The 13,827-nt window shown below is 40.5% G+C and overlaps 2 protein-coding genes across 2 annotated transcripts; one reads left to right on the forward strand and one right to left on the reverse strand.

Annotated features, from left to right (window-relative positions):
- Positions 1 to 48: 48 nt before the first annotated feature.
- On the reverse strand, positions 49 to 4,588 carry LOC119735053. Its single transcript, XM_038208745.1, has 3 exons — positions 4,387 to 4,588; positions 352 to 1,023; positions 49 to 53 (listed from the first exon to the last, which is right to left on the reverse strand). Exons 1-3 carry the CDS (start codon positions 4,586 to 4,588, stop codon positions 49 to 51), a joined length of 879 nt encoding a protein of 292 aa, XP_038064673.1.
- Positions 4,589 to 4,816: 228 nt separating this feature from the next.
- Positions 4,817 to 9,616, forward strand: LOC119735054. The gene is made up of 2 exons (XM_038208746.1): positions 4,817 to 4,821; positions 9,026 to 9,616. The coding sequence occupies exons 1-2, from the start codon at positions 4,817 to 4,819 to the stop codon at positions 9,531 to 9,533; spliced, it is 513 nt and encodes a 170-aa protein (XP_038064674.1). The 3' UTR covers positions 9,534 to 9,616.
- The last annotated feature ends 4,211 nt before the right edge of the window (positions 9,617 to 13,827 follow it).

Consider the following 13,827-nt stretch of genomic DNA (forward strand, 5'->3'; position numbering starts at 1 on the left):
TTGTTTGGTAATAGTTATGAAAACTTTATGTAGAAAGTAATGTAATTATTAGGCTGAAAGTCTGAAAGGGACAAGTTTTTTATACAACATAAATTCAGTTCTAATGTTCGAATTTTTAGCAATCCTGTTTTGGGATTTGTTGTGTGTGAACCAATTCCATGGAAAGAATTGATTGGTCGGACATACCAATTTGTCAGGATTTGGAGTTTTGAGGCTGTCTTGTTTTTTGTGTGGATTTTTCCCAGGAATGGTTAAGCATAAAACACGTTGAAATTACGATGATTGGAATCAAACATGATTTTACAAATAAAAGGTTAAGCTCGTATTTGTTTTGTCTTCCAACAGACTTACCTTCTTTTTCAAGATTGTAGACGTCAATGGGGTTCTTCCAAGCATCCCAGATGATAAGTTCTCCAACGTCAGCCACAGCAAACCCGCCACTAGCCAAGTCATTCCTTCCACCGATGTACAAATCTTGGAATGGATCGTCTGAGCAGTTGGTCAATGGATAACGCTGGTATCCTTCATCAGTGTCAGGGTTACCAGCGCAGATACCATCAATGTACACATCCAACCCGACATCGGGTCCCCATGACATCATGACATGTGACTTCACTGACATTCTGGCCTGGTAACGCACTTTCCACAGAGTATCTGCGGTTGCCACAGCAATGTCAAAGACACCGACCCTTGACCCATTGGGGTCAGAGTTCACTGAATCAAGACGAAAGTAGAACCCACAGGATTCTGTTCTCTGAGCTCCGCTAGAGAGGTAGTACACACCCTCATCAGTGACTGACGTATCGTTGGCAAGCAGCCACATAGAGATGCTGAAACCATGGAAACATGAGGTAACATTGCCAGGACAAACATCAGTTCGGATTGCTGCTACTCTGGAGTATGAACCGTTTAGGTGAAGTGGAAATTCAAATGGGTCCAGGTCTATCGCGTTTGACGAGATTAGCTCATAAATCCTGGTGTGGTTCACTAAGAGAAAACAAAGAGAAAAAAAAATTATCAGCTCTCATAAATTGATCAAGGAAATCCTGGTGTTGCCACATATTTAGATAAAAGGGTCTATAATAACTATTTATTTGAATTTGAAACATGACAATGAAATATACATTGTTGTTACGAAAACATATTGCTAAATACTGTAGGCCTGTTGACACTGATTTACACCATTTTTGATGAGATGTAGTGTATAGGCCTGGTAGAATTGCAACTACTTTAGAAGAAACTCAACCCATGAAAATGTTACAGAATACTCATTTGCTGCTTTTAAAACATTTATAGGTGTTGTGTTGGTAACTTTAAAAAGTCCAAAATATTCCAGCCCAAAGAAGGGGACACAAATCATTGATTTTATAAAAAAGAAGAAGATACATTGGTTCTCTCCCTTTTTATTGGAAGTTGCTATTTCCTTAAATATTTCCTCGTAGTTATACACCTTCTAATATATATTTCATGAACGAAACATTGCATACTCTTTAAATAAATCATTTTTTTGTATTGATCTTTTCTGATACAGGACCCCAAAAAACTGACACAGTTATCATGGCAACATATACGTAATGAAGAATGATGTCAGTATAGTATTGATTTAAAAATCCAGTTGTGTTTAAAATCACCCATTCTAGCCAAGAATATTAATTTGAAAGTGTGATGTGTTGTTTGGGGTGAAAGCTGCTTAAGCAACCAGCAGGATAGACTGATATTAAAATTCATTGATATTTGACTGTGTATTGTGAAACCAGTCACCTAATAAGGTCCTGTAATTACTTGATGTAGCAGGTGGTTGGAATGGGCCCAGGCTGCCGATACTAACAATCATGGTTAACCTTGGATCCGTGGGGGGTGAATTATGTGGGTGGGAGACTGGGGGTGGCCCTTAGCTCGGGGAAAAAAAAGGAGGGGGGTGTCCAGCAATCCACTTCCATCGAGGGTTACCAGGCATTTATTGTTATGATGTTTTGTCTCTATTTTCACCAATTGATTTACATTTTTCAAAGGTAATGCTTAGTTCTGAAAAAAACATTGTTTGTGAATATTTTCATGTTCTTCATAGTTCACATCAGTGAGTTTGACAGCTTGATGTTTTTTATTTTGATTTTGAAACTAAAATTTATTATGTTTTTGTTAAATATTACCCTTCTACGTACTTTTGATATAATTGTAAATATTTAATATTATCAGACTAGACTTTCAGGTGTTTTAAACTGTTCATTTTAGAATTCATTACGAAAGAAAGTTAAATGTTGTAACACCCTCCCCCAAAAACGTAACTCCCGTTTGGCCTGTAATTGGTCTTCCAAACAACAGTGTTTCTTTATTTGCTATATCGGAAGATTTCGTACCCAAACAATATACGAATTAGCATCAGCATACTCTACCCCGAAGAATTGAAACTAATTTAATCGTCTACAGATTGAAGAGACACTTTCTTGTGATCAAGACGCTCTGCAAAATTGTATATGGTGCTTAAAGATAAGCATTTTTTAAAATTGTTATACAGGGTGTCCTGAAAATAATGGTGCATGTAAACTCCGCCATTTTTGCCAATTTACAACTGGAATTTTTGCAAATGTTTACACGATCTTCAAGGTTACAGATTTAGCTTGAGAATACCGTTTGTTTAATTAAGATTGTTTTTGTAAATTCAGAGATATGTTTGAATAACCGCAAAGCCAAAAAAACCATTCTATGCCACTTTTAGGAAGCCAGTGCTTCAAAGATCAGACAGTGCCAGTATGGCTTTTTTGATAAGATTATCCCTATGGGTGTAAGACAAACATTCCATTCACACGACAATATAGGGTTTTGTTCTTATGTAGAAACAATTCAATAGTACAGACAGGTTTACTTCTTTAAAACTTCAATGAAAGAGTTCAATTAAATATAAATAAATATTGTACACTCTGCTTAAAAATGTTAAAATCACTAACAGTAAAGTGATTTGGTTTTAGACTAGGACTATACTGATTTGACTGCTTTGCAGAAAGTGGCACAAAATGGGTTTCTTGGCTTTGCCGTTATTCAAACATATCTTTGGATTTACAAAAGGCTGTAAATTAGCAAAAATGGAGGGGTTTACATACGCCATTTTTTTCAGGACACCCTGTAGTAGTTTCAGAGCGCATCCCTCAAATCAACAATCTTTCAAAGACTATATTAATTCCCTCTTTATAAAAGTGGCAGGTGCCGATACACAGACACGCATAGAGAGAGGTTTTGTTTCACAGTAAACACCAGCGAATTAACAAAATTGACATAAATACTGAGTTTCCATGGAGACATTTCCCCTTGAGTGTTTCTCTCTTGACTCGGTTCTCCTCTGCAAATATGCCTCTCTCTCCATCCATGTTACCCTCCACAACACCTGTCCAAACCCCCTAACGTTAGTTCCACTGATTTTCATTTCTAGAAATGATGTTGAACACGCCATGAGTGTTTGGACTGAATTGACTGCATATAAGTGGTACATCGAGAACTTTGGCAAATATTATGTGGAAACAGCTGTAAATGCTTCTCTTAAAGGGCAAGGATTGTGAGAAATATAGACATTATTTTGTAGAATTAAAGAAGAAAAAAAAAGTTTGTGAAAGAGCTGTGTCATTGGGTATATATTTAACCATGTGTTTCCTGAAATTTATTGGTAGAATCAGTTAATAACCATCCATGGGACTACAGCTGTTAGTAATAATAAGTTTTGTATTAAAGAAAAATGCGATATAAGGAATAACAAACCTGAAGGAAAAAACTTTTTTTCCTTCAGCTGTACAAATAAGCCTGGAGTAGATATGAAAAGGAAGTCCTCAATCAAAAAGAAAAGCAAAAACCGATTGAATTTTGTTATGTGACGTTAAAAACAAATGTTTTAAAGTTGCTCTCCTGTTCTTAAATAAAGTTGAGGTTTTTTTTTAATCCAAACAACTTTTTAATTTGCAGTTTTCTTTTAACGAACAAAAAGCTACCTTTTTCTGTTTTGGGTGTCTGCTTCCCCCCCCCCCCCCCCCCCGAAGTGTTTTATTATTATTTATTTTTTTGCACATACTTAACTTATCGCCCTTAACTCTCAAAAAGTTCCGTCCGCGATATTGTAGTGCCGCAAACAATCGAAATTTGCAAAGTATTTTATATCCTAAATTGAAAACCTGTATTGTTAGAAACATATTACATACTGTAAGTAGAAAAATAATTCTGTGGTTTAAAACTCGACAATAGCATGGGGTACGGAGATCAAGAGCAGCTTTAAAAAACGTCTGTTCGTTTCTTTGTTTTGGGCGCCACAATTTAGATCTGCGCTTTAAAAGAAGAGCGACCCAATCGAACTGATTTTGTTAATTAGGCCGGTTTCGACCGTTTTATCTTCAATACGTGTCTTACCGGAGGGTAGTTTATTTCTACAAGTAGCATTCCCAACTTCTGCATCGCTTTCAGGATCATCGGGTGATGTTACCCCCTCGGTCGAGCTGCCCTGCACCGTTCCCATTCCGCCCCCTCGTCTCCTGCCATTCCTACGTCGATATCTTCCCCGATCTGCTGTAGCGAGTAGAAGCAAAATAAACCACACGTTCAGATGCGCCATGATTGCGCGCCAACTGAAAAATGACAAGCATTTGCTCCGGGTTATCATATCCTTGATTTTTTTTCTTTTCTTTAACAATTTCTGTTGGCAGTGTCAAGACGTGCGCATTGTTTTATCGACCGTCTTCATCAATATTGTTTTACAGTGTGTGCTGGCGTGATTGATGACATACTGTGTAATTGACCGTCTCATGTTTATTCATCACGTCCTGACTTTTAACCAATAGGAATGCGGTTAGTAACAAACGTGACTTTATTAGCGGTAAGGTGACGCGTGAGTGGTGGGAATATAACCAATCAGGGAAAGGAAGTGACCTTGGGGTGTGTCAACCAATGATCCGTGTGTTGGGCAATCAATTACACCTGTTCCTGCTGCACTTTGTGGAAATCTGACAACAAGCAAATAAGTGAATTCATAACATAATCCAATTAACTGAAATTGCGTAACCTTTTCTATTTCTTTTTCAATAAAAATGAGCGATTTTTTCCAGGGATTTTTTAAGGGTTGTTGCAAAATGCAGTATTTAAAATGAATATTATTATCCAAATATTGCACCGGAGTACCGGTAACAAAAATAAGATAGGGTAATCTGCTCAATTTGTTCGTTTCAGTTCTGTTCAAATTACTTAGAACGACAGAATAGGAAAACGCGACATTATGAATTATGAATAAGCAGCAGATGGGAAATCACAAAAACTAAGACGTGAATAAAGTCTTAAAAAGGAATTTGTTGCAGGTGAGCACTCACATAATTTTCTTTTGGGCGGGCAAATTACCGTTTGTTTATATTTGGAAAACTGCTGAAAAGCAAACCCTATTTTTGGGTGCCTGGGATCTTTGGTCAACACCGGTACGGTGCGCGGGAGAGCTGATTAATGCACTTGTTGACCTTTGACCTGGGTCAAAGGTAACGATTGACAAGACAGCAAAACATTGAGCTGTGCCAATGTCAAATTGATGTCTGAGCTGCTAGCTGCGCTGCCATTTATTCCTCCATGTGCTGCTTAGTTGTTTTCTAAAAGGTAATGCTCTAATTAGCTGGAAGGAGTAAAGGAAAGAATGTTGCAACCTGACGCCACAGTCACTGCAAAAAATAAGGCATGAATCTTGGACTGAGAAACATTTCCAATTTTAATTTTATGTTGGACTTAAATCTTGACTCTCCATAGACTTTGTACACAACCGCTGAAGTGGCGCACGTCAGGCCGGTTGCAGCATTCTTTCCGGCGTAAAGTATGCAGACAACATTACGGGAAAATCCTGACAATTTCCTTGTTGTAGTAGCACCATACATGCGAATGTCGGACACTTCGCCCCATTTCCACGTCGCCCCATGTCACTTCGCCCCTAACCACTTCGCCCCATCCCCACTTCGCCCCATTCCCACATCGCCCCATACCCACTTCGCCCCATTCCCACTTCGCCCCATTTCCGCTTCGCCCCATCCCCACTTCGCCCCATCCCCACTTCGCCCCAACCGTTAAATGTAAAAAAAAAAATCTCATCTATTTTTTTGGCTTAAAAAAAAACAATTTCAACAGATTCACTAATTGCTAACCAACGAAAAGAATTAGCCCATCACCAAATGAACAATTCATAACCAACCTCTCAAGCTAGGCTCTCCCTAGCCCGACTGCGTCTGGCCGTACAGTACTATCGCAAGCTCTGTAGTACGGCCAGACGCCCGATGCTTCCACAGAGACTGAATTTTTTTGGCCGCCGATGTAGCGATTTTGCTACATCTTTCGATCGCGATTATCTTTTCATCCAGGACACAAATTTCCAAAGTTAAGGTTCGTAGTCGTAGAGCAACTCATACCTTTTCGAAAAAACGTTCTTTGGTCTCAATATTTTCATCCATCTGGCCACAAGACGGATTTCAGTCATCAGATTCCACAAATATCGTCCCCCATGCGATCCCCCATGCGATTTCAAAATGGCGGCCGCGCTGTAATGTATGCATTATGCGAGCTCGCTTGGGCAAGATAATGAATATGCATTATTTAGTTCATGACCTCGTGTTTGTATGGCCAGCCGCGCTGAGTGTCTGGCAAACGTCATAAACTATGATGCATATTCATTATCTTGCCCAAGCGCGCTCGCATAATGCATACATTACAGCGCGGCCGCCATTTTGAAATCGCATGGGGGATCGCATGGGGGACGATATTTGTGGAATCTGATGACTGAAATTCGTCTTGTGGCCAGATGGATGAAAATATTGAGACCAAAGAACGTTTTTTCGAAAAGGTATGAGTTGCTCTACGCCTACGAACCTTAACTTTGGAAATTTGTGTCCTGGATGAAAAGATAATCGCGATCGAAAGATGTAGCAAAATCGCTACATCGGCGGCCAAAAAAATTCAGTCTCTGTGGAAGCATCGGGCGTCTGGCCGTACTACAGAGCTTGCGATAGTACTGTACGGCCAGACGCAGTCGGGCTAGGCTCTCCCCTACCGAGAAAAAAGCTTGAAGTAAAAGATCCAACTTTGTTCCCAACCCGGCTATACCAACCCGTCTCCCACTTATCTGAGAACGACAATACCTTTGACATCCTAATTTCACTCTTGGAGGAACCAATCTCATCTAAATGAAGTTGTAAGTGACACATATCAGACAAATTTTGACGGAACATTTTCCTCAAGGCAGTGAGTTCCTTTTAACTCACTGACCCATACCTACGGATTCTTTTGAATCCAGCGGCTGATGATTTTATTCACAAGCCAATAGGAGAGGCGTCTCTGAATGGGATCTCTCATCTGTCTCTAGCACCACATCAGAGAGTTTGTATTTTTCCTGAATTTCTAGAATTGGGAGCATTTATTAACTGGGGTCTTTGGCAGTTTATTTTGTCTGCACCCCTAGACTAGCCTTCACCTTTTTCATACTACTGGGGCGAAGTGGGGATGGGGCGAAGTGGGGATGGGGCGAAGCGGGGATGGGGCGAAGTGGGGATGGGGCGAAGCGGAGATGGGGCGATGTGGGGATGGGGCGAAGTGGGGATGGGGCGAAGTGGTTAGGGGCGAAGTGACATGGGGCGACGTGGAAATGGGGCGAAGCGTCCGACACCCATACATGCCATATATGATTCTGATAGTGATATTCATTCATGTTCTTGCTGACCGCGTGCCAATTCCAGAACTGTACTTCAGTGGTTGTGTACGAAGGAAAGATTTCCATATACGAAGTTCACTCAACACCCTGTGTACAAACCCTATGAGATTGGACTGAAAAATTCGAAGTGTTTTCTAAGAAAATGCTTGTATTTTCTCACTGCTCAAATTGACTTTGATGACATGAAATTGCTATCTGGGGGCCTGTTAGTCAATACAGAGGAAAATTAGTGAACTTTGTACATGGAAATCTTTCCGTGTACGAAGTCTATGGAGAGTCAAAAAAAAAAATTCTAAGTATTTCCTATCAAAATTGGTACTCGTATCAAAATAAGCCTTTAAAGACGTAGTAGGCTGGTTCCTACCCGTCCAACAATCAGTATCTTTTATTAACATTTTCAAACAGGCATAATGCATAGACGGATTGGGACAAGTTAGCCCATGTAGACGTTATAATTAAGTGTTGTATAAAGTTGTCCCTCCGGTTGTTGGGACTATAAACCCCCGCTACAAACTGATGTCGCCCAGTGAAAATGATGCATAATGTACCGATAATGTCAGACCCGGAGTCTGTCTGCTCGCAAAGCCGATCTGTTTGTGCCCCAAAACAAAAACAAAAAATTTTTATTCAGAGGGTTGCAGACTAGACATACAAAAAAGAAAAAAACGCAATTGTTTTTGTTGGAATAAATAATTAAAAACTTAAAAACCTACTTTTGATTAACATCACCCCAACGCAAAATTCCATCTTATGAATAGTTGCATGTGGTACCCGCTGCTGCATGTACATTAGATTTGAACCAGCCAACCAATCCCGTAAGCTCGGTGGTCAAGTTGTAAGACATCTGCACTAGAAAGCAGGACTGAGGTCGTGGGTTCGAGTCCCACCCGAGTGATTTTTTCAGCTTTCCTCGGGAGTTAACACACTGAGTATACAGTGTTTATACGTCGGTGAAGGGCAAACCTAACATTGATTTACATCACCCCGACGCAGAATTCCATCTTATGAATAGTTAAAATTTATTAATAGGAAAACAAATAAATTTGTTGAAAGCATAGGAAATGCAACTAAAAAAATGAAATATAATCACTGTCGTTATAATTGACACTACCGTCCGAGAATAATCGAGAATGATCACTTGATGAGTAACATTATGTTTGGTAATGACAAAACTGAAACAGATTTGGACAGATAAATGGTCAGCTCTGTGAGCTGTTTGGAAACTCATGTAAAATAGGTTTTATTTGACCGCCCGTTGGATGTATTTGCTAGCAATGCTCACTTTTTTGTAATCTGACATTTTGGTTGAATTTATTTGGACAGGTGTGGACATTCTGATAGCTCGACTGCTTCTCCTGCTGCTCATCCTGATCATGACTATGCTGCACCCACAAGTGATCAGTCACAGGCTGCTGTGCTTCACATCCGACAATTGGCAGCTGAGAATCAACAGCTACGAGCTCTGAGGTTTGACACATCCAGGTTCTCCAAAGATCCTGAAATGATGGAGTTCTACACTAGCTTTGATACTTATGAGCAATTCATGAACACGTTCCAGGCCTTACAACCCAGAATGCTAAGGACAGGTGCCTGGGTTGCCATTAAAGACCCAATGGAGACTGAAAACCTTGAACCAATTGACCAGTTCTTCCTGTTCTTATGCCGTTGTTGGGCTGGACTCTTGGAGCAGGATTTAGCGGTGCGATTTGGGAACAGTCTTGCTGCTGTGAATGGAATCCTGACCATCTGGACCAGCTGTCTGCACTGCATTCTGGCTTCGCTCCCTATTTGGCCATCCAGGTGCAACGAGGCACATACCATAATTAAATGAGCTAGTGGGATGTTTCACAAAACATTTGGTAGAAGTGCTGAACAAAATCATTGGAAATTTATAGTAGTGTTCTTATTTTGACTTTCTGAACGAAGAGTATTTATGAATGAGAATAAATATGTGCTTGGCCAGTATTAAACAAGTATGTTTAAAGCGGGCTAGGAACCTGGTCGCTGATAATGGCCCAAGCCGACAGCCCTTAGCCGGTTTAAAATGTACTTGTTGTTAAAACCTGCCAAGGCCATATTTATTCCCTTAGTTAAGGTTTAGATTGAGTAATTACTAGACTAAAGAAGGAGAGGTCTCATACCCTGTGCAGGCGCGGATCCAGAGGGGGGGGGTCAAAACCCCCCCCAAAAAAAATGATCATACAAATTCCTAAAAAATAACTTGAAACCCCCCCCCCCCTGCTGTGACACCCCCCAAAAATTAAACTGTTATAATGTCTGCCTGTTTAAAATACGGTACACCATTCTGTAATCTAGTGTTAATAATCGTTGAATTTGAACAGTGCCCCCTATTGATTTTCCGGAGGCCAAGTGTCCGGAGAAAAAAACCTGTTTACATTTTCTGATTTTTTTGCTGATGAACCCCCCCCCCCCCCCCCCCCCCGCGAAAATTCCTGGATCCGCTCCTGCTGTGGCTTTGTTGATGAGAGATGAGACAGTGAGCTTGGCTATTACAGACATGTCAATCAAGTTATTCAGTCAATGACAAGTCAATCACAAGAGTTCATTGTTCTCTTAAAACCTAGTGTTGGTTTGAAATAAACGTGCTCATAGTAATTTTAAATTAAATTTAAAACAATTATTTTTATGTAAAGGCCTAATTTGGCCAAAGCTTTTAATTTTATTCTAAAAGCATTAAGTTGAAGGTCAGCATTCAGAATTTTGACTGAATTGCCTTATCATTAATTAACCAATCCAGTAAATGTGTGAATCACTTCCAGATGGGACAGGAAGAATGCTGCAACCTGACGCCAACTTTTTCTTCATATTATCTCGATTAATGTCAGTCATTGCCAAAATGATGATAAGACATGAGTCTGGGACTGAGAAACATTTGCAGTTTTGCAATGACATACTTTAAAAAAATGTTTGACTCTCCATAGACTTTGTACATAGCTCCATGATGTACCCAACGGCTGAAGTGGCGTCAGGATGCAACAGTCTTTCCAAGACCACTTCCAATTTATCAACAGCAAACGATCAGTTTGAACAAAACATGGTCACTGATCTAAGGGTTTAAATTGTCAGTACATGCATGTGCAGATACAATTTTGTAAAACAGAAATCTGTTGAGACGTATACTTCCTATCCTTCACAGATTTTGTCTGAAATTATCTCGTTTCAAGAGGAATATCTAAGTTAATCATCGGCTTTTCTTTTTATTTATTTTGATTGTTTAAATGCTGTTATTTGAAAAAAGTAATTGATTTGAATAAAAACAAACTTCAAATTGAATGCACAAAGATTAACAGTGATGTGGACAGTTAATTTGTTTGTTTGTTTCTCCCATTTTTCGCGCATTTTGGGGCTTTTTTTTTTACATCATCCGTGCATGGCTTTACCAATTCCACACAGGAACAACTTGAACTAAGAAATTTAATCAGTTCTTGGACCACTGAGATTTAAGGAAAACGAGTAACTTTGATATTTATCTTTCAAAAAATGAGAACATAATCAAAATCCCAAGTCAAGAGATGGCGCTAATAATATTCATATTATGTAAATTATTGCTGAAACTGAAGGCTAAATACCATGGGCTGGGTTTTTTAAATCTCGGCGTCGTTCCGGGTTCGATCAATCGGCTGTATTAGGCTTAAGAATCTTCAGGAATCTTTTTATTTCCACACTACAAGAAAATAAACTCTTAAGTTTGTCCCATATTAAGGTGATTTAATTGTCCTGAAGCTGAACATGACCCCTTATTGAGGATTTAATGAGCAAGAGCACGACGTTAAATATTCTAAAGCTGGCAATGAGGCCGAGTTTTAAAAAACACCGTTTGGCGTCGCTAGCTCGCAACAACACTAATGCGCTGGTCTTATTCACAGGCTGTTTAGAACTAGTACTTCTATGGTGCACGTGTAGCTCAATAGGACATGGACGAATACGTGTGTTCGACGGATGCAAGGGAGTCTATTTTCTTTGTTAATTTTCTTTGTCGAATCTGGCGTTAACAATAAAATGTTTCCATTGAGGCGAAAGGATTAAACGCCGCTATCTTTTTCCACACTTGAGTGCATCTGAATGGGTGTTTTTCAAGCGGAAAATCACGAAATTCAGCTCTTATACAGCATTTTAACCCACAAAACGATACTTTTTGCAGAGGAAATTGCATACTGAATACAACTGTAGTTTAAAAATGCAAAAATTCGCCGTATTAAGAAAATCGATGTCGAATTTTTTGGTTGCGCCAAGCAAAAACTTTCCACTTTCCAACGTAGGTGGCGCTAAACATTTTTCATTCCCACGTGTGTCAGAGAAAATCAAACTGGCAATTGCCACAGCATACTTTTACCTCGGGAAGGGGCGGGGTCGGCGGGTTCTTTGGGGGGAAGGGGGGAAGGGTACAGACGTATTGAGAGTACCGTGACAGACCTATTGGCATTACAGAAATATTGTTTGAGAATTAATGTAACACTACTATTATTGATAGTTATTTTATCAGTTTTGTGCGCGCGTAGGGGAACATGTGGGTTGGCTTGGGACCGGCGACCCGTGATCACGGTATGGCGGAGTTGATAAGTGGGAGGGGGGGGGGGGTTACAAAACTGTATTTTGTTTGGACGGAGGGGGGGGGGGGGGTATGAGGGGGATATATATAAAATAGAAATTAAGTGCATTCAATTATGTAGCCTATTTATGAAGCAAACTGCAGTATTCGTGCATATTATACTACACGTGCATCATAGAGGTGTTTGAAAAAACGCGGCCTCATTACCAATTCAGAATATTGTAGATCCTGAATAACTAGTGAGACTCTTGATCAATATGGGGTCATGGTTGCTTCAGAAACAAATAATTTATGAATTGATGTCTGTATTATATCTGGTGTTTAACCCCTTCCCCCTTCCCCCCCCCCCTCCCCCTCCATAAAAAAGACAGTGTCCCTCCTCAACTAATTTGTGGGTGTATAACTTGTTTGACTCAGTGACTGCACTGTCGATGAAATATATATAGCGCCACCTACGTTGGAGATCGGAAAGTTTTTGCTTGGCACAACCAAAAAATTCGACATCGATTTCCTTAATACGGCGAATTTTTACATTCTGAAACTACAGTTTTGTTCAGTATTCAATTTCCTCTGCAAAAAGTATCATTTTGTAGGTTAAAATGCTGTATAAGAGCTGTAATACGTAATTTTCCGCTTGAAAAACACCCATTCAGATGCACTCAAGCGTGGAAAAAGATAGCGGCGTTTAATCCTTTCGCCTCAATGGAAACATTTTATTGTTAACGCCAGATTCAACAAAGAAAATTAACAAAGAAAATAGACTCCCTTGCATCCGTCGAACCGGTGTTCTTATTTTGTTTGCCTAGTCTATGCACGTGTGCTTCGCAAGGAGATAGGCAAAACGCCTGTAAACAAGCCTAGTACCCGGCGTAAGAAGCACGTGGTGTGTGGTATTAGCTGGAGACGCCATTTCATTCAGCTTTTGCAGTCCCAGGGCTTGGCCTTTTCAGCACTAATTTGAATAAATGAATATTTAGATTTTGAAGCAAACTAACGTTGTACCCGTTTGGTGGCGCTGTATATATTAACCTGCGTACCGCTGGGGGCGACCACTATTGTCGCCCCTAGCAGTTTATATTAACGCTTGTACGGCTGGGGGCGACCGTTATTGTCGCCCCCAGAGGAAATTCCGCTAGGGGCGACCTTTCTTGTCGCCCCTAGCGGTATATATTAACGCGCGTACTGCTGGGGGCGACCATTATTGTCGCCCCTAGCGGTTTATATTAACGCTTGTACGGCTGGGGGCGACCGTTATTGTCGCCCCCAGAGGAAATTCCGCTAGGGGCGACCTTTCTTGTCGCCCCTAGCGGTATATATTAACGCGCGTACCGCTGGGGGCGACCATTATTGTCGCCCCTAGCGGTTTATATTAACGCTTGTACGGCTGGGGGCGACCGTTATTGTCGCCCCCAGAGGAAATTCCGCTAGGGGCGACCTTTCTTGTCGCCCCTAGCGGTATATATTAACGCGCGTACCGCTGGGGGCGACCATTATTGTCGCCCCTAGCGAAATACCGCTGGGGGCGACCGATATTGTCGCCCATAGCGGTATATCT

This window comes from Patiria miniata, unplaced genomic scaffold (assembly GCF_015706575.1).
Source record: "Patiria miniata isolate m_02_andy unplaced genomic scaffold, ASM1570657v1 HiC_scaffold_28, whole genome shotgun sequence".
Taxonomy (NCBI): Eukaryota; Metazoa; Echinodermata; class Asteroidea; order Valvatida; family Asterinidae; genus Patiria; species Patiria miniata.

What these genes read in the sequence shown, in the direction of transcription:
- LOC119735053 (XM_038208745.1), bottom strand. Translation starts at nt 4,588, where the DNA reads ATGGCGCATCTGAACGTGTGGTTTATTTTGCTTCTACTCGCTACAGCA. An exon ending in TAGAAATAAACTACCCTCCG is followed by an intron (nt 1,024 to 4,386) that starts GTAAGACACGTA and finishes TCAATTTATGAG; the next exon opens with AGCTGATAATTTTTTTTTCT.